Source organism: Hippoglossus hippoglossus, chromosome 18, assembly GCF_009819705.1.
Source record: "Hippoglossus hippoglossus isolate fHipHip1 chromosome 18, fHipHip1.pri, whole genome shotgun sequence".
NCBI classification, from domain to species: Eukaryota; Metazoa; Chordata; class Actinopteri; order Pleuronectiformes; family Pleuronectidae; genus Hippoglossus; species Hippoglossus hippoglossus.
In genome coordinates, this window is record NC_047168.1 from 15,640,400 (window position 1) to 15,662,873 (window position 22,474).

The 22,474-nt window shown below is 44.9% G+C and overlaps 4 protein-coding genes across 5 annotated transcripts in view; 1 reads left to right on the forward strand and 3 right to left on the reverse strand.

Moving 5' to 3' along the window:
• The first annotated feature begins 4,564 nt into the window (after positions 1–4,564).
• LOC117779092 (kelch-like protein 33) lies at positions 4,565–9,043 on the forward strand. The gene is made up of 4 exons (XM_034614956.1): positions 4,565–5,458; positions 5,981–6,920; positions 7,017–7,184; positions 7,981–9,043. Exons 1-4 carry the CDS (start codon positions 4,618–4,620, stop codon positions 8,501–8,503), a joined length of 2,472 nt encoding a protein of 823 aa, XP_034470847.1. The 5' UTR covers positions 4,565–4,617; the 3' UTR covers positions 8,504–9,043.
• cbln11 (cerebellin 11) lies at positions 8,965–10,820 on the reverse strand. The gene is made up of 4 exons (XM_034615046.1): positions 10,499–10,820; positions 10,337–10,402; positions 9,854–9,985; positions 8,965–9,398 (listed from the first exon to the last, which is right to left on the reverse strand). The coding sequence occupies exons 1-4, from the start codon at positions 10,755–10,757 to the stop codon at positions 9,118–9,120; spliced, it is 738 nt and encodes a 245-aa protein (XP_034470937.1). The 5' UTR covers positions 10,758–10,820; the 3' UTR covers positions 8,965–9,117.
• A 403-nt stretch (positions 10,821–11,223) lies between these two features.
• On the reverse strand, positions 11,224–14,217 carry si:ch211-63p21.8 (kelch-like protein 33). The gene is made up of 4 exons (XM_034614960.1): positions 13,398–14,217; positions 12,359–13,307; positions 12,083–12,253; positions 11,224–11,743 (listed from the first exon to the last, which is right to left on the reverse strand). Exons 1-4 carry the CDS (start codon positions 14,215–14,217, stop codon positions 11,224–11,226), a joined length of 2,460 nt encoding a protein of 819 aa, XP_034470851.1.
• Positions 14,218–15,294: 1,077 nt separating this feature from the next.
• Positions 15,295–22,474, reverse strand: part of LOC117779083 (protein mono-ADP-ribosyltransferase PARP14-like) — a 9,816-nt gene continuing 2,636 nt past the window's right edge. For both annotated transcript variants that reach the window (XM_034614929.1, XM_034614930.1), the window contains exons 4-16: positions 20,888–22,474; positions 20,549–20,785; positions 20,243–20,467; positions 20,046–20,112; positions 19,631–19,774; positions 19,449–19,508; positions 18,792–18,968; positions 18,222–18,360; positions 18,078–18,133; positions 17,041–17,748; positions 16,530–16,663; positions 16,260–16,443; positions 15,295–15,956 (exon numbers count right to left, since the gene is read on the reverse strand). The exon at positions 20,888–22,474 is cut by the window's right edge and continues 2 nt beyond it. In XM_034614929.1, coding sequence (XP_034470820.1) covers positions 15,676–15,956; positions 16,260–16,443; positions 16,530–16,663; positions 17,041–17,748; positions 18,078–18,133; positions 18,222–18,360; positions 18,792–18,968; positions 19,449–19,508; positions 19,631–19,774; positions 20,046–20,112; positions 20,243–20,467; positions 20,549–20,785; positions 20,888–22,474 — 3,999 coding nt within the window. In that variant the 3' untranslated portion in view covers positions 15,295–15,675. The remainder of the gene's footprint in view (positions 15,957–16,259; positions 16,444–16,529; positions 16,664–17,040; positions 17,749–18,077; positions 18,134–18,221; positions 18,361–18,791; positions 18,969–19,448; positions 19,509–19,630; positions 19,775–20,045; positions 20,113–20,242; positions 20,468–20,548; positions 20,786–20,887) is intronic.

Here is a 22,474-nt window from a genome sequence, read left to right on the forward strand (position 1 = left end):
TTCTTCTTCTTCTTCTTCCTCTTCCTCTTCTTCCTCTTCTTCTTCCTCTTCCTCCCTCTGGCTGCACTTGTATATTTTTAGAGAAATGAGCTGACCTCAAAATAAAACGAGCTTTAGTGGAACTTTACTATGTTAAAGTAATTTAAACACTTTTCACAGTCTTACAGTCAAAACATTGCTATCGTGTTTAATAGTATTTATGTTTATGTGTCTGTTCATGAGTGATTATTTAAGAAAGAAAGTGAGCTTGACAATCAGTCGTGCTTCTTGCTGTAAAAAGCCATTTTGCTGTGGCTTCTCTGTTCTGTACATTGAACATTAAGTTGTTTTTGAATGACTTTGAATCAATTTGTTTTTCACTCCCTTGGAGAACGGTCTGTTTGTGAATTTACATCAGGTTGTATAAGCTCATTTCATTCATGTTGAGGACCTTGTTTCGTTCCAGTCTGTTGTAACGCCCGGACTTTATTTGTGTATAATGTATCTTCACCTCTGTTTTCATTGGGGCAATAGAAGTTCAATAAAACTAGATTGTATTTTGACAAAAAAAAAAAAAACGTGTGTTTTTTCCACTATACCATAGAACCTTAAAAGAATAACCATCTTTTTTTGGGGGCTCCCTCAAAGTGAAGCCAAAAAGTATTGATCGCCCCCTGGTGGTTGGTCGCAGTACAGGTCATACCTATAGTATTGTGTATTCTGCCACGAGACTATATACAGCGATGGAGGACACAGAGGAGAGAGCCACGGTCCCATTGGTACACAATCAATCTTCAGTTAGTCTGAACTGTCAATCATCACATTTCACCATTTCTATAGCATCACATCTTCTCCCACAGTATCTGTACCAAGCAGAAACAATCAGCAAGGACCACCCTGACATATTGTGGCATTTGAAGTTGATCCTGTGACTTTGCACAACCAGTAGAGCAGCATTAGCTTTCACTTGGTGTCACATCTCTGGCCAATGAATCCAATACTTACTCCCCTTCTTCCTCAGCTGTGGGTCTCTCCCACCTCCTGTGAGAACTGTGTGGCTCCTAAGCTGCTAAATAACTTTGTCCGGTGTATTTTTTTGGCGAGCTGATAGAAAAAGGTAGATTGTCCCAAAACAGCTCTGATGCGATACACAAGCTCGACCAATGGCAAGTCGGACTCAGACGCCAGTCATGATGTGTTCCCCTTAGCTGAAACCTGACCACAGACACCAGTCTGATAAAAACTACCCACAATGACAGAAAAAAAGGTATTTGAAGTTTTGACTTCTTTGTTTTGTCCATGTCCCATCTGTGAACATGCAGGAGGCGGGGTTTATGACCTACACTGCACACAAGGAGGCAATAAATATGCCGTGGCTTCACTTTTGGGGAGCTGTCATGTCGTCCATCTTTATTTACAGTCCATGATAACAGCAAATTGTGGTTTTGTGACTTTTTATATATATAACATGTAATTTACTGATGTTTCTTACCTTCAGTTATCTGCCTTCCCAAAATGTTCCTTTAATTTTGTAACAAAAGGTTCACTCAGCTGTTCAGTTGTAGTGTGTGTGTGTGTGTGTGTGTGTGTGTGTGTGTGTGTGTGTGTGTGTGTGTGAGTGTCTGAAAGTCCTTGTGTCCTCAGGTAGGAGTGTGTTGCCCACCAGTTTCATTCCCAACACACCCACTCACACTATTTCTGCTTCAAAGCATCTCAGTGGAAAGATTCAGTAGAAGTTCAGAGCATCACTGTAAATAAAGATGGACGACATGACAGCTCCCTAAAAGGGATTTCAATGCGGCTCCATCTCCCCCTGGTGGCTGACTGCAGTATAAAGGCCATAAACCTCACCTCCTCCGTGTTGTTGGATGGGACCGATCTAAAAAGTTGACTGAACACATTAAAATAACGTATGGCTGTTATCCCCGGCTCGAGGCAGCACGGGACACACAGGCCACAGAGAGACATTTTAAATATTCATTGGTGATCGGGTCGTCTTTCATTTGTCCATTTCTCGTGGTGACATTGAACATCTATTTTTCTTTACATGAGTGGTCATGATGCCATATGTGCACGTCCCTCCCCCTGACCATGACCTGGTAGGCATGCAGCCATAAGGGATCACGCTAACATCACGTGACTCTGCTATTTCTTTTTGCTGTTATCTGAAACGGTCTTACAGCCCAGATTTATAGAGTCTGATGGGCTGTAGAGAGCTGTGCTAGATAGTGGATGTCCTTCACTGCAGAAAGAATATCATGTGCTTTAGGCCCCTTAAAACTCCTTCTCCTTCTTAAACTCCACTTGTTACCTGCACGTCATCATGTGAAGTATTCCTTCTTAGACTCGCAGCCTGGTTAGTGCATCCTCAGGGTCCTGGAGCCAGAGTCCCTTCGTCCAGTCGTCCCCTTGAATGTGCAGGAAAGCAAGAGACCCAGAGCAGCTGAGAACCACTGGAAAAATTAGACAATATACAGACCTACATCTTTGTAGATGTGCCACTGTACTTTACTCACGTACATTTCTCTACAAACAATATATCTGTAGTGAAAGGTGTATATTATTCTCTAGTCTCCCTCATTCTGCTGCCGTAACAAGTTAAATGACGCACATCTCATCTTATCTTGAACTGGGCCTTGTCTCACTACGTTAAAACTTTGAGAGTCCAGGAGGCGGCTGGTGTGAGCAATAGAAAATAACAGAAAACTTTTACCCTGAATGTTCGACCGTTTTGTTACAGTTTGAGATGCTGCAGGGATTCATGTGGACCTTGGAGATGTATATGAATGTATTAATAGCAAAAGCAAACCAATCCAGCTGCTATTTCTGACAGCGTGGTGATTTGTGAGGGTCCACTGTCGGCTGCTTCAGACCCGTGAAGCTATTTTCCAAGTCAAGGTTACAGCGTGACCCAGCTGTTTGCTTTGTCTGCTGGCTCAAATGCCGACAAGTATAAATGTTGTTGTTTTGTTGCCCCCTCGGCCTTCCAGTCCCACTCACCAGTTGACCCAGATTCCACTGTGTTTGGCTGTAGAGGAGCAACGTGATCCCTTTGTTGACCCTCTAGGCATTTAATACTGATCCCCAAGTCATATGGCCTCGAATAAAGATCCAAGTCCCCCCAGCTCCGACATGTCTTGGTGCATGAGTTCATATTGGAGATTTACTGCCTCACAGTTATAAACAAGATTAGTTTCTTGTTTATAACTTGCCTGGAAAAAAATATATATATTTTGTAACTCAGTACAAATTAACTTTATTATTATTACTATTACTATTATTTTTAAGAAGAAGAAGAAAAAGAACGAACTCAGCCAAAATACAGCCAAAGTAACCCCTAATATATTTGTTGCATCATCTCCTCACAAATCTCTGTTAGGATTCAAACTGAAGACGCCAAAACATCTAGAATTTCAGTTAACGAGTGTATAACAGGATATGTGAGAAATCTAGGGCACCCTACCACTTTTGAAAACTAAGACAGGAGAGAGAGAGGAGGAGAAAGACACGACAGCGTTGAACAGACAACACGGCTGGTGTCTGCAGACAGAGGTACAGCTGCCTGCAACAGTAACAGCAACATCCAACCTCTGGATTATCACTGGAGGATTTTTCTCTGTGGAGTTTTGATCATACACTGTGCAAAAACTAAGTGTCCTGCAATCTTGTGGCATTCAAGAGGTGTCAGTGTGGTGAGTGATTAGGAAAGGGGGGGGGGATTTAAAGGAATTAGCACAGATTAAAGTTAAACCGGACATTATGGCAGTGGCTACTCCACACCTGCAGCAGGAGTGGGAGGAATGGAAGAAAATTATGGAGGAGAACAGGAGGAGGACATTGAGTGAGAGGCTGAGTCGTTGGCCAAATCTGCAGCTGCATGAGGAGGAGGACGATGGGGAGGAAACGGAGGAGGACAGTGAGGAAGAGGAGGAAAATGAAGCAGGTGGGACAGAGAAGGAAGGGAGCGAGCAGGAGGGAGAAGGAGAGAAGAAGGTAGAGCTAAAAGTGATGGTGAATGATGAACAAGTCACAGAGGAAGAGAAAGAAAATAAGGGAGAGAGGGATGTTGAGGAGGACAAGCAGGTGGAGGAGAGGGAGGTGACAGAAGAAATGGAGGGAGGAAAGAAGGGGGAGGTGTGGGAGGTGACAATCGCACAGCAACAGGAGGAAGTTGGGGAAAGTGAGGGAGTGAGTGAAGAGCTAAATGTGGAGACGATGATGGAGCCAGAAGAAATAGAGGAAGAAATTAAGGAGAAGAGGGAACACAATGGGGTGATAGAGGCAGAGGAACAGGAAGTGGGAGGGGAATGGAGAGATAATGAAGAAGACAGGGAGGATAAAGGGAGGAGAGAGGTGAAAGAGGAGGAGGAAAAGGAAGTGACGCAAGCAGAAATAGTTGGAATTGGGGATGGGAGGGAGGATGAGGAGATGATAAGGAGGGAAGGAGGGCTGATAGAAGCAGAGCGATGGGAGGAAGAGGGAGCAGTGGAGGAAGCGATTGAGCCTGAGGTAAATAGGGAGGTGGAGGAAGATGTCGAAGAGGAGGAGGAAGAGCAGGTACAAGAGGAAGCTGACAGGAGTAGAATAGACGAAGAAAACTTCACAGATTCATTTGAATCTGATGAAGATGCTCGGCGGATGGGATCGGAGGATGAAGGTTATAATTCTGAAAGATTGAATAACGGAAAAAGAGCCGTAGAGGAACAATGCAAGGATCCCAAGGAAGTGGAAGAACGAAGGAGGAATGACAGTAGAATCCTTGGAGTGTGGACTGAAGAGGAGGATGAGAGCGAGAAGCTGACAAATGAGGAAGACTCGTTCACAGGATCCAGAGGAGAGTTTGAGGAGGATCCAGAAAAGCTTCTGGAGGAACAAGATGACTCATCAGATGAAGAGGAAGCAGATCATATATCATACAAAGACATGGATTGTAATGATGAAGATGAGGGGAAGGTTTACTGCAAAGACGATTATCCCACCGATTTATTTCGCACTTTGACAGAGTTCAGGGACTCTGCCCTTCTCACCGACCTACATTTGAGCACAGAGGTTGGGAAGAGTTTCCAGGTACACTCCCCTGTCCTGGCTGCTGTCAGCTCCGTTGTCCGGGAAAGCCTGAGTAGAAGAAATATAGAAAACGATAAAAGAGAAGATGATACAAGGTGGTCAATGTCTCTGGGTCCAGGAGTGGATGCTGTTGGATTAGAGGCAGTTGTGGAGTTTGCCTATTCCGGATTTATGTCCCGACTGGACAAGGACACGGTGAATCAGATAAAGGGTGCAGCTCAAACACTCTGCGTCCCCCGAGTGATGGATCTCTGCAACGAGGAAGAGTCACCAAAAACTGGAGGACGTAAGAAAGAAGAAAAGATCTCTGCTGCGGAGGAAAGGAAGATCAGTCTTCAGTCCATCAAGCAGCTGTGGATGGACAGGGTGGGCTGTGATGTCACTTTGGAAGGTATTGGAGAATCGCTTCCGGGTGAGTAGACCACCAATGAATGTGTTTATGTAAAAGTTTAAAGGAGACATATTGTGCTTCATATCCTGGTTGATCATTTTAATTTGTGTTATTACTTTAAAATGTTTTCATGCTCTAATGTTCAGAATCACTTTCCTCAGACTGTCCATCGCTGCAGCTCCTCTCTTCAGCCTCTGTCTCAAACACTTGGTTTTAGCTCCTGTCTCTTTAAGACCCCCCTCCTGATAAAGCCCAGTCTGCTCTGATTGGCCAGTTGGCCGGTATGCGCTGCATTATGCAGATGTGGGGCATCGTGATCTTGAAGTTAAAACAGAAAACATTTCTTTGTGAGGGAGCGTTCCATCAAGAGATAACTGAACCGTACATTAGATCATAATTCTGTAATGTTTCCAAATTACTTGAAAAGATTGTGGTTTGGATATTACCATGATGTAATTTAATCATCTTTCATGGAACAAAGAACATGCAGAGGCTTGTCTGTAGTAAATTGGGTCTTTTTACTCAACACCCTCGTCTGTTTAGTCCACAGAGTCATCCTGGCTGCAGGAAGCGACTACTTCCATGGCATGTTTACCTCGGGGATGAGGGAGTCCCATCAGCCTCGTGTGGCTCTCCCCTCCCTGTTGGCGTCTGAGCTGGAGCTTCTGGTCGGCTGCTCCTACAGCGGCGCTCTGCCCCTCAGCTGGAGCTTTGTCTTTGAGATTACCAGCACCACCCTCCAGCTCCAATATCAGCCAGCCCTCTCCATGTGTCTCGACTTCCTGCAGGCAGAAATCAATCCCCTCTCCTGCCTGGATGTGGCATCTTTTGCTGAGGCTTACGAGATGGTGCAGCTACGCGAAACTGCGGACGACTTTGTCATGCGACAATTCGAAAAGGTAGCGTGCACCTTAAAGTTCAAGGATCTCCCAGCCAAGCAACTCCTCAAGTACTTGAACAGTCACTCACTCTGCGTTCCATCTGAGCTCGTTGTATTCAAAGCAGTGGTAGCATGGATTCAAGCTAAGCCCAAGAAAAGGCTCAAACTTGCTAAGGTGTTAATGAAAACTATCCATTTTCCCCTGATGACATTCAAGGAATTCAAAGAAGTCCAGTCTTGGGATATTTGGACGCATCACAGCCTGGTCGAGCTCTACGAAGCAATCTTTGAGGAGTTCTGGTCCAATGAGATTTCCCCAGAGAGTCAGTGCCGCATCTATCTGCCAAAAGAGAGTCTGGTCTTGATTGGGGGTGACCAGACCTCTGAAGACCTATCTAGCCGCAGCATCAGCAGAGAACTCTGGTTTGGAAATTCCCTGAGGAGCCATACAGGGATAAAAAAGGCCATAGAGTGGAGACGGTTGGGAGAAATGCCAGAGTCGGTGAGGTTCAGTCACGAGGTGGCGGTGCTCACAGGACAACTATACGTGTTCGGGGGAAAAAAGTATTATGGCACCTGTGACACCCTGAATTCTGTTTACAGGTGAGGGAAGTTGCTGTTGAACATTCATGTACAGTTTTTCCCATCCAGTATCTATCACTGCTTCTATACATATATTGTTTGTCTCCACATCTGTAGGTATGACCCCCATCAGAACAGCTGGGAGAGTCTGGCTGACATGCAGCAAATGAGATGCCTCTTCTCTGTGGTTGTGCTGGACGGAAAGATGTTCTCCATCGGTGGACACTGTGACCCGGAATATATAGAAAGTGTGGAACGATACTGCCCCACTTCAAACTCTTGGAGGTCAGTCTGATGGGACATTTTTCACAGCAAAGTGTGCTAAGCGTTTCAAGAATTTGTTAAAGTTTGCTTAACAACTATCTACTACATCGGTAGCTTGTACCAAATCCGTGTGGTTGTTTGACCAGAAATGATAATTGTCTTAAAACATACTAATTCTAGAAGGGCGCTCGGACACAGCTGCCAATGCTAACGCCGCCAATGCTAACACCACAGAGTCCAACACTGCCAAGGCTAATGTCCTATCTGCCATGTAATACAATTGTGGATCTGCCCTTTTATCCAAGCCTTTGGTCAAGCCCCACCCCTTCAGAATTTCATGAAACCAGGTTTAGCAGCTTGTTAAACGAAGATCACATGACAAACTAAACCAAACTGTGGCCTGAGACCAGGGAACAAACCAAAGTGAACCAAACTGTGCCAAACTGAACAGGCCAATGAGATACACAAGGCAGGGACAGTGTCACACAGGTGAAACACATCAGGGCAGACAATCAGAGAAGCGGGAAACAGGACAAAGGCAGGAAATAAAAGTAGCAGGAGACACATAAGGTTAGAACTACAAAGTAAAACAGGAAATATGTTCAACCAAAATCCAATAAAGAGTCCAAACTAAACTTCCCAGTATCCCGATGTAATCCAAACAAATACTTCCAAAAGATGAGAAGGAGTCATTAGTGTCTTATCAGAGCAGATCATGACAGGAAGCACTTTAACCTGATTCGGGTCAATTATTGAACAAGCTGTGTCTTGGCTGATCAGTGCAAATATTCTTACCTATGAATCGCTTCTCTTTCAGCTTCACTTGGCCCTTGGATCTACCTCTGGGCGGTCATGTGGCAAAAGTTTTACAAGGGCAGATCCTGGTCTCAGGAGGGCTGAACAGCGACTACAGGTGTCTTTCCTCCATGTTTCGGTACCACCCAGAGACAGGAAGCACCTATCTGGCGAACATGACTAAACCTCGGGCTAAACACTGCATGGAGACGCTGGACGGCCGCCTCTACGTCGCAGGTGGAACCACCGCAGGTGCGCCTGTGAACGTTGTCGACATGTTCGACTGTGAAGTGTACAACCTGGAGACTGACACCTGGACTGCGATCACATCTCTGCTGTTGCCGCATGTCGGAGCAGGAAGTGCGGTTTTGGAGGGAAAGTTTTACGTGCTGGGTGGATACAGCCACGAGGACTCCAGCGACACAAATATGGTCCATCGTTATGACCCCACAACGCAGAGATGGGAAAACATGGGCAAGATGCCCGGGCCCAACAATGACATACGAGCGGCTCTGCTGTGTTTGCCACCAGATTTACGTTTGTAAGACGTGGTGAGATATATTGTGTAACTCATTGTTTGAGATCTTCTGCTCGCCTGGTTAGATATCAATCGGTCAAGGCTAAAGACCGAAGGTGAGGCCCCAAACCTCTGGAATAGTTTACCTGAGGAATCAGACTTGAAACTGTCACTGTCAGATCATCCGCTGCAGATGAGGGCAGGATGAGGGTATTTCCAATATAGTTTATTTTACAGTGTAAAGTAGATAAATCTTTAGGCTTGTCAAAAGTAGGACATCAATGAATTGTGGTTTATTTTGGGTGAGAGAAATTCAATGTATTTAAAAGGTGTTGTAATAATAAATTGGTTGATGACAGAGGTAGACAAGAAATTATTTCCAGGACAATGGATTCAAAAATACACTGTGAACACAAGAGGGCGCTGTCCCACTTGTGGTCATAGTTCAGTTTTCAGCGCAGAATCAGCAGAGAAAAGACAAAAGACAATGTAGTGAGTTTATTTATTTTGCAGTAATTACGCTGAATGTTCCCACATATCTTCAATAAAATTCACTGAGTAATGAAAACATGAACTGAGTTTTGTTTTTTATCATTAAATGTCAGGAGAGAACCGCAGTGTGTAGACATTGTGTGTGTTCATCTACATGGGGAAGAGGAGAAACCCGCTGAAGGTGGTGTGTCCGTTCAGGTTATCGAACACTCTGCCGTTGTCCCACAGCTCCACGTGCACCTTGTCGCTCGCCGCCAGTCGCAGAACAACAGAGTTACTGCTGCTGTCCGAGCCGTCGGCTGTCGGGCTTTCATGGGTGGAAATCTGGAGGAGGCCGTTCTTCATTAACATGGCGCCCATCACGTGGGTGTTGTAGCCGTAGGTGCTGAAGCTGAAGAAGTAGGAACCACCGACGGGTGCCGTGAAGATTCCTGCAGCACAGGAAAGACACTAAATGACTCACTGACATTACAAGTTGAGTGAAGTTACATCCACAGAGAAGGTTACGGCAGCAGGATTCTGCAAAAACTACAGAACGGATTTCCAGAAAGAGGCAGATCGCAGATTTTGAATTGTGGCTTTTCAGAACCAAGGAACAGGAAACTCAAGGTGATTAATGAATTATTATTAGAATTAATTTATTCATGATCCAAAACAGAATACATGCTCCATTAGAGCTGGAATGTGATTTACAGACATCTAAAAAATAATGATTAGTCATGTGGCATCATTGAATTCTCTCACGTTGTTCGATCTTGTTTCAAAATACCAGAAGCAGGTGTTTGAGTTTTAGAGCCTCTGGACATTTAGTGTCTACACGAACAAATTAGTTTCAAACCAGTTCTGTGATGTTGATATTTTTCTGAAACGAAACGACAAAAACAACCTGTATTTTGATCGTAGGCGTCGCCGGTGTTTGAGAAGACTCTTTTAAAAATGAGAGACTTGTCTGTGCAGGGTCCGCTGTAAATCTCCCCAGAGTTTGACAGAGAGGCCGAGAATGCGATCTGAGGAGCGGCTGTGGGAAAGAGAAATGTAGAGAAGTGTTCACGTTAAAGTGAAAGAAATCACACACAGAGAATAAATGATGACAAACATCACTGAGCTAATAACTTTACTTTGAAAAAATATTATTTGGACAGTAAATGTTATGCTTTGAGTGTTATTTCAGGTTTTAAGACTTGTTTTAGTTTTAAAGAGTTCAGTTGACCAGTTTATTTACGTTTTATGTCAATTGTTTATGTGTTATGTCTTTTTAAGAAATATTTACAAAGTTATTTCAGGGTTTAAGACTTATTTCAGGATGATCAGATACATTTTTCTATTGTAGAATATTGATGAACCAATGCTTAAAGTCTGCTTGTCTTACCTTTACCCCCGCTCTGTTTCAGCTTATCAATCTCCATCTCTGAGGCATTCAGTCGTGTTTGCAGGTCTGTGCCCGTTTTGAAAATAAAATATATTAACTGACAGAAAACCAAAATGCATTACTGGGAATATATGTGGTAATATTCCAGTCGTCATCTCGTACCTTTGTTCTCCTCCTTCAGTTTGTCCATGTCGGCCTTCTGTCCCGTCAGCTCGTCCACAGTCGCGTTGAGCCGGGCCTCCAGGGCTTCAAGATCCTTCTGTTGGGTTTCTACATGTCTCTGATTCTCCTGTAAATCCTTCGTCAGCTTCTCTTGAGCTCTCATCAACTCACCCACGTCCACGTCGCCTCTCTGTCCAAACCCAGGCTCCACACACAAGAACCCCAGGAGGCTCAACACAAGCAAAGCCCAGGACCCCATTGGCTCACCTGTAAATTTGTGTTGTATGATGTGCTGTAAGTTGTGTCTTGCTTGTGGAGGGAGGTTTTTCTGCAGTGGCTTATATACCTGCCCTCCTCATTGAAGAGGGGACATGAGGAAGCAGTGTTCAGGCCCCTCAGGGACCCAAGTTCTACTCGTGTCCCAACAGGCCCTGGTAGGATTGTGCAAACATGGTTTCCAAATAAAAAGAATGAATAATACAATATAAGTTTTGTAGTTTCACAATGTGTTATAATGTAAAAATCCCATCTTCACAATAGCACACAGACAAATCCAAGAAAACTCCACGGTAACCTCCTTTCCAACGATCAAAATGCCTTTATTCACATATCATTGTCATACTAAGCGTTACAACCATCAATGTCTATTATTTTCATATGTTCTGATAATTTTCTACTTGGTACTTTTGATTATTTCATCCAGAAGCCGATTAAATACCCAACAACTAGTGTCTAAAGTGCTGAGGCAGTCGGAGAAGACATGCCCGGATGTCAGTGACAGCCCCAGGAAGTTTGCCCATGTTTTCCCATCGCTGTGTGCAGGGATCAAACCGGTGCACCAGCCCAGACTCACTGTAGTCGTCCTGGCAGTATCCACCCAGTATATAGATCTTCTCTTCCAGGACGGCGGAGGCTGCACCCACATGGGGAACAGGCAGGGATGCCAAAGCAGTCCAAGAGTCGGTCACGGGATCGAACACCTCACAGGCTTGTTGATTGGTGTAAAATGCCCTCAGGTTACAAACTCCACCGGTGACGTAGAGACGGCCTCGCAGGGCCTCCATGCAGTGCTGAGCCCGGTCATGGGCCATGTCCGCCAGGTAGGTGGTTCCTCTCTGTGGGTGGTACAGGAACATGGAAGCCAGACACACATACCTGCAGTCGAAACCTCCAGAAACGAAGATTCCTCCGTCGACGACAGTGACAGCAGAGCCGCTCAGAGTCCGATCCAGGGGCTGGACAAAGCTGGGAAACATGAAAACATAGCAGAAACTTAAATGAAACACCAGCTGATATATATTGTGCTGTTGATTGCAGCTCACGAGCACCGAACTCTGTTAAAACTTACATTGTCCAAAGTTATTTTCAAATCTGACAACAGAACTGATTCTTGTGCGTAGGACAAAATGTTAGTCTATCAAATGTTGTGGCAGCTTGTCTCCTATTGAAGACCAGACGCACCCATCATACATGTGATGTTGAACATACTAAAGCTGGACCTTCATGCATCTCACCCTGATTCTGCTCTGAAAGGTCAGTACTGTGTCAGACAGTCGGCGTTGAGTGTGACATCACAAATCGTACCTCCAGGAGTCAGTGTCTGGGTTGTACATCTCAACACTGTGCACGTTGCTGTCGATCTCTTTATCTCCACCGACGGCGTAAAGGCGTCGCTCAAGTGCCACGACTGAGAAGTTACTTCTGAACTCCAGCATGTCTGCCAGCCTCTTCCAGCTGTTCTGCACAGGATCGTAACTAGCACATGTGCGATGAAGATGAAGGTAAAGACGGATATAGTGAGGCCACAGTTGTTACTGAAATTGATTAGAGGATATTTGTGTCATGATTCTCTCCATTTACCTATGGGCAGATTTCATTATATTATCCTTAGCGTAGAAGTAACACCCTCCAATCACATACAGCTTTCCATCCATTGCTGTGACTCCATGCCTGAACTTGGGCTTGTCTGGCATCTCACCCATCCTCCTCCATTCCATCTCCCTCACCAACCCGGTGCCACTGCGCAGGGAGTTTGCAAACCACAGCTCCCTGCTTGGTATGCGTTGACCCATATCTGGGTTCAGCTGGTCTCCCCCGACCAGAACCAGGGCGTCCTTGGGTCGCCTGACCCGCCACTGATCCTGGGGCTGTGGAAGGCTGAAACCAAATTCCTTGAGTGCTGAACCATAGAGTTCCACTTCTTTGTTTCCGAAGCACTCCAGGCGCAGGTTAATGGCCCTGACCTCCCGGAACTCTCGAAACGTCATAAGTGGAAAGCGGACTGCGGTCATCAGTCGGCCAGCTTGGCCCAATCGCTCTTCAGGATCGGCCTCAATCCATGAGATTACAGCTCGAAATACAGCCAGCTCCGAGGGCACGCACAGGCCATCACAGCTGAGGTAATCTAGAAGCTTCTCCGCCGGTAGGTCCTGAAACTTTGCCGTGGATGACACCTCCCAGAAGTTCCTCAGTACAAAGTCATTGGCTTCTTCAAGGAGCTCTGACATCCCATAGGCTTCCGCAAAAGACGCAATGTCCAGACATGACTCTGCCTCCATTTCGCACCGCATGAAGTCGAGGCAAAGCGACAGGGCGGGCTGGAACTGCAGCTGCAGAGCTGTGCAGGTGATCTCGAAGACACAGTCCCAGCTGAGCGACAGGGTCCCACTGTAGGAGCAGCCAATAAGGGCCTGGAAGTCAGATGCTACCAGGAAGGGAAGGGCAACACAGGTCAGATGGGATTCCCTCATTCCGCAGGTGAACATGCCACGGAAGTAGTCACTGCTCGCTGCAAGGATGACTCTGTGAACTTGAGACATACAAAAGAAGAGTTTAAACATCGACCAAAATCAAATAATCAACCAGATAACTAGAGATTAATCAAATAATGTCATCAAACCATGGTGTAAAGTCCCGTCCACATCCAAAATCACATCACAGCCCACTCCGTCTGCCCACAGCTGTTCAACAGAACGAAGACTAATCTTCATCTCATCCACAGCAGAGATCTTTCGCTCTTCCTTCTTGGCTCTTCCATCTTCCCTCGTCCCCTCCTCTTCGTTGCAGATTTCCAGCACTCTAGCGACCCCCAGTGCTTGAGCTGCAGCCTTGACGTTTGCCGTGGTGTCTTTGTTTAAAGGAGATATTACCCCAGTGTAGGCAAACTCCACAACTGCCTGAAGCCCAACAGGATCAACCTCAGAACCCAGTGACACCGACCACCTATGGAAACCTCCATCCTCATCTGTATGTTCTCCACGTGTGTCCCTCAGTCTCTGCAGGAGGACGGAGCTGACGGCAGCCAGGACAGGGGAGTGCACGTGGAGGCTGCTCCCATTCTCAGTGTTTAGAGTCAGGTCTGTGAGAAGAGATGAATCCCAGAGTTCCTTCAGGGCCCTGAACATCTCTTTGGAAGAGCGTTCACTGTGGTAAATATGGACGTTATCCCCACGTCCTTCATCCCTGAATGCCTCCTCGCTCCTACGCTCCCCGATTCCCTCCGGACGAGGACGTATTACTCCGACCTCTGACCCTTCTGTCTCACCCCCTCCTGTCGATAGACCCATCCTGGAGTCATTGTAAGCCACGATCCTCCTCAGCTCGCGGTTCTCCTGCTTCATCCCTTCTCCGCCCTCTTCAATCACTCGTTTCCTCCTCTCCTTTTCTTTCCTCCACCGCTCTTCCCAATCCATCGGCAGGTTATGTCTGCTGAACTCCATCTCAGGAAGGAGATTTAACTTGGCGTCTCTGTGGTATTTATAAAAGCTGACATACAGACACACCTTACTACAGATTTACAGATTTGCTTCTGTCCCTTCTCAAATCTTTTTCTCATGCACCCTCAACTCTTCTCTCTCGTCCAGACACAACTTTCCTCACTGCGTAAACAGGCAGTTATTTATAGCTGCAGGGTCACAGAGATTCAGTTTCAACTGGACCTTGGCAACCGCAGCATTGTAAAGTTTATCAAGGACACAAATGGAGATGCAAGTCTTATCAGAGGATCGATTAAAGTATCAGGGTGAAGCAGAACTAATGGCAACAGTCCCCAAATGAGACTATGTTTAAATGCACTAGATTTTCATTTGGATGCGCATCAAATTGCAAACATTCACCGATATCAGTCCACAAAGTCTGCCAGGGTTTGAAACTAAATCTAGATTCATGCTTTATTCCATGAGAAACAGGTGAAAATGTATTTAGAAAATGACTCCTATTAATAATCCATAGCCTAATGCACTTTAATTAAAATGTTTATCGTTTACTTGATATTCATCATTCTCTGATGCCCCAAGAATGTGCCACAGAAATAAAAATCTCGATTAAAAATATTTTTATTGATTTTATTACCTTGTTTATTGACATTGTTAAGAAAGTACTGCTAAGATTCTCAATAAAGATCACTTACTTTAACTCTTGTGTAATTGTGTCATATACGAATCTTCTGTAAATTAAAAGCATAGACACTTATTGTATAGATTCAGTTTTCTCTTCCACTGTAGAAAGAGAAATCCTGTTTACATTTATAATATCAGAAATTACTTGGATCACAAAATCTTCATCATTACAAGTATATTTTTACACTTTTTTTTTAACAGTTTCCTGCTGAATATTGGAGATAAACTCTGTTTTTTAATAACTTGAGTCTTTTTAACTGATCTCAGTTCAGCTTCACTCTTCACCTGGAGCTGGTTGTGACAGTTGAAGCTGACTCTCAGTCAGTTCTTCTCACAGGAGATGGAACCCACTCAGCAGAGTCACAGAGAACAGACGTTCAGGGAGAGAAGGAGGAAACTTTCTCATGTTCAAACTCACACATCAGACTCACTTTCATCCAGCTGCTGCTTTCAGGTTGAAAAGTGTTGCATTAAAACAGATGAAAACACACTAACTCGTAAAGCACTATCATTATATAAATGTAAAAGTTATTGTGCAAAGCTTAATTAGATAACAAGACAAATCTGAAGTAATGGAGTGTCTCTGTAGCACAGCACTGTTTTGTTTTTTGTTTAAAATCTGTTGCAGTGTCGTTCTTATTACGCTAAAATGCCACCACTACACTGCTTCTACGTTCCTGAAACACAAACACAATAATCCTATCTGAAGCGAAACGTGAACCGAGATTAACTGCTCTGTCAACGATCGTCGTCGCAGCACCTGAACCCCGACGGCTGCCCTCAGGTGAAGGTGATGAGGTATTCTGGGTAGGCCTGGTCGTCGTGGAAGACTACAAACATGGCGGGACTCTGCAGCTTGTCCACCAAGCTGTCGAAGCAGTCCGTGGGGTCTGTGCCACGAGGAGGCGGGGCTTTCATCTCAGCTTTGCCGACTGTGTATCGGCCGGTCAGGACACGGGCGACGTACAGGCGCCCCAGGCCGGATGTGTCCCGTGGGGAGAAGTTCTTGGCCGAATACTCTGCGTTGACAGCAAAGTAAACTCCTTTTCCACGAACGGCAGCTGTGGTAGAATTACATAACAAAAGATGGATGTCAACAGCAATAATTCAACATTTTTGGTGAAAACATGAGCTCTTTTGCTTTCTTGCCAAGAGGCTGACAAGAAAATCGATTAGCAAAACTGTAAATAGAGATGACTTCACTTCTTTTGGGGAGATGTCATGTCGTCCATCTTTATTTACAGTCTATGTTACTGTCCGACCTGTAATAATTACCACCAAAGAATATTTTGTTCCCACATAAGTTTTGCTCATTCATTCGTGACTTTTCCCTTAATGACACAACATCACAACCCCCCCCTCACCATGTGTTCCTGCGTAGTTCCGGTCGAATCTGTCCTTTTCTATGCAGTTGCACGACTCCGCTGAGGTGCCGTGATAGAGCGACTTCTCACCGAGTTGTTCTTCTTCTCTGCCGTTCTTGAAAAATATCCGCTGCCTACACACAGAGAACGCCTGCCAGAGGTAGAGGTTTTGCACGCGCTCGATCTGGGATCAGGAAACAAACAAAATCATTTCTTCTGCTCACCCACAACCCCTTCGAGAAACACGTGCGCCTGTGTTAACGTGCTCACCTTTCGAATGTTGTATTTAGCCGTTTTGAGGAAACCCTGTGCGACGACCTGATACTCTTGTGAGTTAGGGTTCAGCTCCACCTTTTTAAAGACTTCTTCATCCATCGGTTCCCAATTCGTTGGTAACTCGAGGGCTAAAGTACAAATCACACAAATCAATGTTATTGTTTTCGCATGGTACTTACTGGAGAAGTTGTAGATAAATCAGGATTGTTTCAACTAAAGTTCGACTGACGTGGATTTTTAATAATGTAAATTACATGTTGCACTGTTTTTCACATCACAACTAATCACCATTACGATTTTGGATAAAAATGTCCTCTTGCACACAATTTGAATTTCTATCTGTAAAACCTAAACCAATTGTATTATTCCATATGTCTCTAATTGTTGAATTCACCTATTTCGTATATCTATATTTACACACTTATGATATTCATATAATCTCTCTCTCTTTTTTTTAAACACGAGTATATGATGTTAAACCTGAAATCTAACAAATGTGACGTACTTGTCCCAGTCTCGCTCCTTTTCACTTTGAACGTCTGCCCAGTTTGCCAGTTTGTGGCCTCCAGTGCCCTCAGGTTTACCCTCAGCACTGTTGCGTCTCGTGCCATCACTTCTGCCAACACTTGCTTGTTGACGTGAGCGTCCTCCAGCAGAAAGTTCTCATGCAGGCTCAGCTCCTGCCAGCCTTCCTCTGCGTCCTGGATCAACCACTGCACATTGTAAGCCAGCATTGCCTCTTTTTTGTCCTGGAGGTCTTTGTAAAGTGCTTCGTGTATCGCTCTGTTTATCAGTTCAGTGGTGCTCAACACATCCTCTTTCAGGCCTCGCAGCACGTAGATCTCTTCTGCCGCAGCTGACCGATTTCTGGCTTCAGCTCTCGTTGTGACTCCTGATCTCGCACTCTCTGAACTTTGATGGCTCCTCAATTCCAGACTTATTCCGAAGCCTCTGACCTTCGCTAGCACGGCCTCCAGCTCCATGTCATCGAGCGAGGAAAAGTCATGCCTCTTGACCTCTCTCTCTATCAGCTGCTTCTGCAGGGGGCCCTCCAGATCCCTCTCGATGGCGTCAATGATGTCTGGGCCGCAGCAGATCACACTGAGCACGGCCGGCTGAGGCTTTGACGAGATGGTTTTCCCTTGTGGTGCTGAAGATGATAAAGCTCTTGAACCTTTCTCCCGCATCTTCTTGAGAATCTGTTTAGCTTTTTCTAAACGAAAGAAACAGAAAAGAGACCAACTCATCACATAGTATCAGCATCAATATTCCACTTCATGGGAATTATTGTTGAGAATATTCTGACCCATCAAGCATCAATTCTTTCATGTACAAATCTTACCATTTTCACTTATAAATACCGTTGTAGTTACGTTAGTAATCATCAATAAAATCTGAGTGTAAATATTGTCCATGAGCCAAAGTTTCTCTCCATCCACAAATATGTCTTATGTTCTTATTTAAAAACACATGAAAACATGAGAACTTATGATAAAGAAGAACAAATTACGTCATTTTCAAGCAGTGCAAATGGAAACAAACCTCTCAGGGTGAGGCGGGAAGGGGCCGGTTTTCCAAAGCGACTCTCCAGCTCTGATCTGCAAAGCAAAAGACTAGATTACAATCCAGGCTAAAAAACTTCCCCTTCTGATTCTTGTTGCTGCTCGCAGACGATTCACTTCTGACCTGAACACGTGGAAGACTGGTTGTTGCAGGATGACGACGCGGATGAGGGAGAGTGAAGTCAGTGTCATGTCCCTAACAGCTGCCGCCATGCCGTCCAGCATGGCTTTACAAGCTCTCACAGAGTCCATACCAGCCACGCCTGATGTGGCGTAAAGACAACGGTTGACATTTAATGATGACATTTACATTCCAGCAGTGACAGGTTGTGACCTTTATTTTGGTCGTCTAGTTGATTCTCTACCTTCAAACGCCACTGTTTCTAATTGGACAGGTCTTGCAACTGTATTTTCTTATTTATCATTTTGCAGTCGTATGATTCCTTCAAGCAAGTGTGATTTCAGTCTGGACACATTTGCTTCCAAAAAAAGACTATGATGTCATAGCAACCTTGACCTTTGACCTCCAAAATCGAATCGTTTATTAAACAGATAACTGAAAAACATGCCTCCGGCCGCTGGCTGTTTTTACCTTATTTTAACGTCACTATTCTGGTATGTTGAGTTATTTACTAAATGTTTTTCTTTAAATTGAACGTGTGCAAACAGACACCCACATGTATATTGTACAAACCAGTGTTGATGGCTGGGAAGGACACTGAGCTGTAGCCTTTGCTCTCACACTGCTTCAGGATCTTCTTGCAGTTCTTTTGAATCACCTCAGGGTCACTCCTGAAACTAGCATGGATGATTTCTCTGCAACCAAGCAACCCGGGTCCTGTGGTGCACATGTAGTCGGCAGGAATGCCCACTGGGAAAAACAGCAAATGCAACATCAGGTCACAGGAGTTACAAGTGTTCTTACTCATTTATTTGAATGTGCAAACGGAAAATGCACATAAATGTGTCATGTAACACAAGTACAGATCATATTCACTACCTATGAAATGATTTTTTATAATTGTCTTTTTTAAATAATTGATTTTATTCATAATTGAACATACTTGAACATCAATTTGGTAATATATGGGCAGTGTATGGTTCTCTTGATATATATGCTGTCATTTTCAAAAAGTGTTATGTCTCTTTGTGGGATTCTTATTTTAATTTCTACTCTCTTTTCTTTGGAAAGCTTGAAAAGTTCTACATGAATTAAATGGTTTATTTGAATAGAGCAGGGGCTGGGATTGAAAGTTTAAATGAGTTGTACCTGTAGTGCTTCTAATCTAAAAGGATACTTACTTAAATACTTGAGTATTTACAATAATAGTAAGTCATCCCTCAGGCTTACCTTGTGCTAACTGTGCTTGAACCTGCTGCCCTGCTGCAGACAGAAGAGCTCTGGAGACACCTGTGAAGAGAGTGAATACTGTTAGAACCAATCACAGGTATGATACAGGTGTACAGAGGGGATATATATATATATATGTATATATATATATATATATAGCAATCGAAACAGTTGGTTTGTACCCGAATGAGTTTTGAAGTCAGTTGTGTTGACGATGACATCAGTGCCCCCTGTTACGATGTCTCCAAGGACCATCTGAAGTTTGACTCCACCCAGCATGGCTGTGACCTCATTATTAGTCCCAGAGACTTTTCGGTAAAAGGAAGCTAAAGTCATTGCAACAAAAAAACACGATTAGGGTTTCATATCTTTTATAAAATTAGAAGTAATAACAATTTATCGTGAATCAAATGGCCGAGAAAGGTTATGAAGAAAACTAATTCAAACTAAATTCAAACTCTAATCAGTTCATCTGAGTCCAAGTGAATGTTTGCATCAAATTTGAAAGGACTTCCTGGATGTGTACCTGAGATGTTAACATAACATTGACCACAGACTTGCTCAACCTGAAACTGAAAAGAAACTGTTCACACAAACCTTGATCTGGATTAGAATCATTTCTGAACCCCCTGACATGCACAGTTTCCTGAGCCGATTGGAACGCCTGAAGAGACGGATTAAAGGTTACATTCCAGGAGACAGTAAATAAATGACAATAGACCTGTGCATCGACAGCATCAGCCTTCTCATAGATCACAAAGACCATGAACCTGGATGCAGTGAACTTCCTTTACCTTGCTAGATTCTTTGTCCCCGGGGTGAATGACAACACGGACCAGGAAAGCTGATCTGCTGGCTCGGCTCTGTTGAAATACAAGGACCTCCTCCAGAAGAGTCCTGGATGCCACGGAGTGAGGAAAGCGCAGGAGAACACCGGTCCCGAGGACGGGGAGAGCCACTGAGTGAAAGCCTTTATCCTCACAGGAAGCCAGAACTTTTCTGATGCCCTGTCTCAGAACCTGGAAGATTCAAGCACGGTCCAGATTAGTTTAAAGAAAATCTGTGATTCAAAACATATGCACGTGGCTACAGAAATTGACCTGGACTGCAGTTCCATTTTGGTTATTATCCCAGGGGAGAAGGTTAAGAAAGATCACGGCTTTACACCCCGGCGCAGACAAGCCCTCCACCAGGACTATGGCACCAGGTATCGTTGCTCCTCCTGCATTTTGAGAAAACCTTGTAGTCAGCTGAGGTCCGACCACATTGAGCAAGCTGTTCCCAATGCGGGTAGAGAGAGGGTCATGGCCGACCATAGGAGACACCAAGCCATCCACCTGTGAAACATCATCAAGTTTTATTTTAGTTGACATCTAAATAATCTTAACCATGATACTGAGAAGTATGTAATGCATCAACATCGAAGCAAAGTGTCTCACCTGCTGGGTCTCAATGGTTCCCTGAACAATCTCAACATGGACATTGTCTCCAGGAGCTCCAGCAGTGGCTCCTCTTGTCGTGTCTCCTCCTGCAGCGTCCGTCTGGGACCTCAGATCACGAGGTGGACTGTTTCCGGTACTTATCCCTTGGAAGAGCCTGTCACATGCTTCCTGCAAGGCCCTCACCACCTCTGCTCTGTTATCGATCAGGATGACTGTGCTCAGACTTCGTCCTCCCTGAGTGCAAAACTCTTTCACAGCCGTCACGATAGCCTCAGAGCACACGTTCACAGGAACACCAAATATACCCGAGCTGATACAGGGTATGGCTACAGACCTGAGCTCCATCCTCTCTGCCATATTCAGAGCAGACTGGACAGTTTGTTCCAGCAAGGACCTTTCTCTGCCACCAACTTTTCCAAATACAGGTCCAACAGCATGCAGCAGTTTCTTGCACTGCAAGTTCCCCCCTGTGGTCACCACCACGTCACCTGTAGGAACTTCCCCGATCTGCTTTACTATAGTCTTACTCTCCCTTTGTACTTCAGGACCACCTGCTTTGCTCAGTGCAGCAGCAACACCGCCGGAGTGCTCCAGGTCTGCATTGGCAGCGTTAACCAGGGCATCAGCAACTACTTTAGTGATGTCACCGTGACACACCACAACCTGGAGTCCATCACATATGTTGTGGCTTGCAACTATTGTCACTCCATCGCTCAACCTTGCACCAGATTCCAAGTTCAGTCTCATGTGAGGTTGGACTTGAAGTTGTATGAGACACTTCTGAGAATGAGCAACACGTAAAATGTTCTCTCTTCCAGAGGGACTTTCAAAATACCTCAGAGCGCCTGGCAGGTTGATGGGGACTCTGCCCTGAACAAGGGAGTTGAGAAATGGACCCAGCCTGTTCCTAACCTCGGTCACTTTTCCGGATGGACCTTCAAGCGCCACCATGGGCCCAGAGGCAGAAGTGAAAGTATGGAGTCTGACCCCCGAAAAGTCAAATGAATGCAGCTGTAGCAGTTCTGGTAAGAGTTGCACTAACTCTGGAAAACGAAGATTGACTTTGCCTTCTATGCTCGACTGGTCCAAAATATACTGAATGACAGTTTCATTCAACTCTTCAACTTCTTTGGTGTGGCCTAGTAGGCACACTGTGCTGTCTGCATAAAACACTGACTGAGCCCTTTGCTGCCCTTGGTTCATCTCAGCGGTTTTGGACTTGAGCTTTTCCCGAAGTTCAGATGGAACAGCAGAGCTATTAGGAAGGTCAATCTTGAGTTCCTTGAACTTTTCTTGCATTTTATTTGCTGGGTCGTCCAGTTTATCAGGTGAGAGGGAGAGGAAACGAAGCTCTGTGTCTCGTAACTCTATTTCCACCTCGTCACCGACCCCTAGAAAGTCCCGCAGCGCCCCTGGATCTCCATAAGCCTTCCCTACGAAGGCCAAAAGATGTGGGCTCATGTTAGAAACTCTCCTTTCTAACACCAGGTTCTCTTTATCAGAGATCCAATCTCCAGCCTCAACAACATCCTTCAAAAAACCTTCTAAAGCTACCTGACCTGCATCTCTCCGTGTGACCTTAAG

Excerpts from the sequence above, each read along its gene's own strand:
- LOC117779092 (XM_034614956.1), top strand. The coding sequence starts at position 4,618 with ATGGGATCGGAGGATGAAGGTTATAATTCTGAAAGATTGAATAACGGA. Across the intron at positions 5,459-5,980 it reads TATTGGAGAATCGCTTCCGG|TCCACAGAGTCATCCTGGCT; the intron begins GTGAGTAGACCA and ends TCGTCTGTTTAG. Across the intron at positions 7,185-7,980 it reads CCCACTTCAAACTCTTGGAG|CTTCACTTGGCCCTTGGATC; the intron begins GTCAGTCTGATG and ends CTTCTCTTTCAG.
- cbln11 (XM_034615046.1), bottom strand. The coding sequence starts at position 10,757 with ATGGGGTCCTGGGCTTTGCTTGTGTTGAGCCTCCTGGGGTTCTTGTGT. Across the intron at positions 9,986-10,336 it reads GAAACAGAGCGGGGGTAAAG|CCGCTCCTCAGATCGCATTC; the intron begins GTAAGACAAGCA and ends TCTTTCCCACAG. Across the intron at positions 9,399-9,853 it reads CGCCTACGATCAAAATACAG|GAATCTTCACGGCACCCGTC; the intron begins GTTGTTTTTGTC and ends CCTGTGCTGCAG.
- si:ch211-63p21.8 (XM_034614960.1), bottom strand. The coding sequence starts at position 14,217 with ATGGAGTTCAGCAGACATAACCTGCCGATGGATTGGGAAGAGCGGTGG. Across the intron at positions 13,308-13,397 it reads GGACGGGACTTTACACCATG|TTCACAGAGTCATCCTTGCA; the intron begins GTTTGATGACAT and ends GTATGTCTCAAG. Across the intron at positions 12,254-12,358 it reads ATAATGAAATCTGCCCATAG|TTACGATCCTGTGCAGAACA; the intron begins GTAAATGGAGAG and ends CACATGTGCTAG.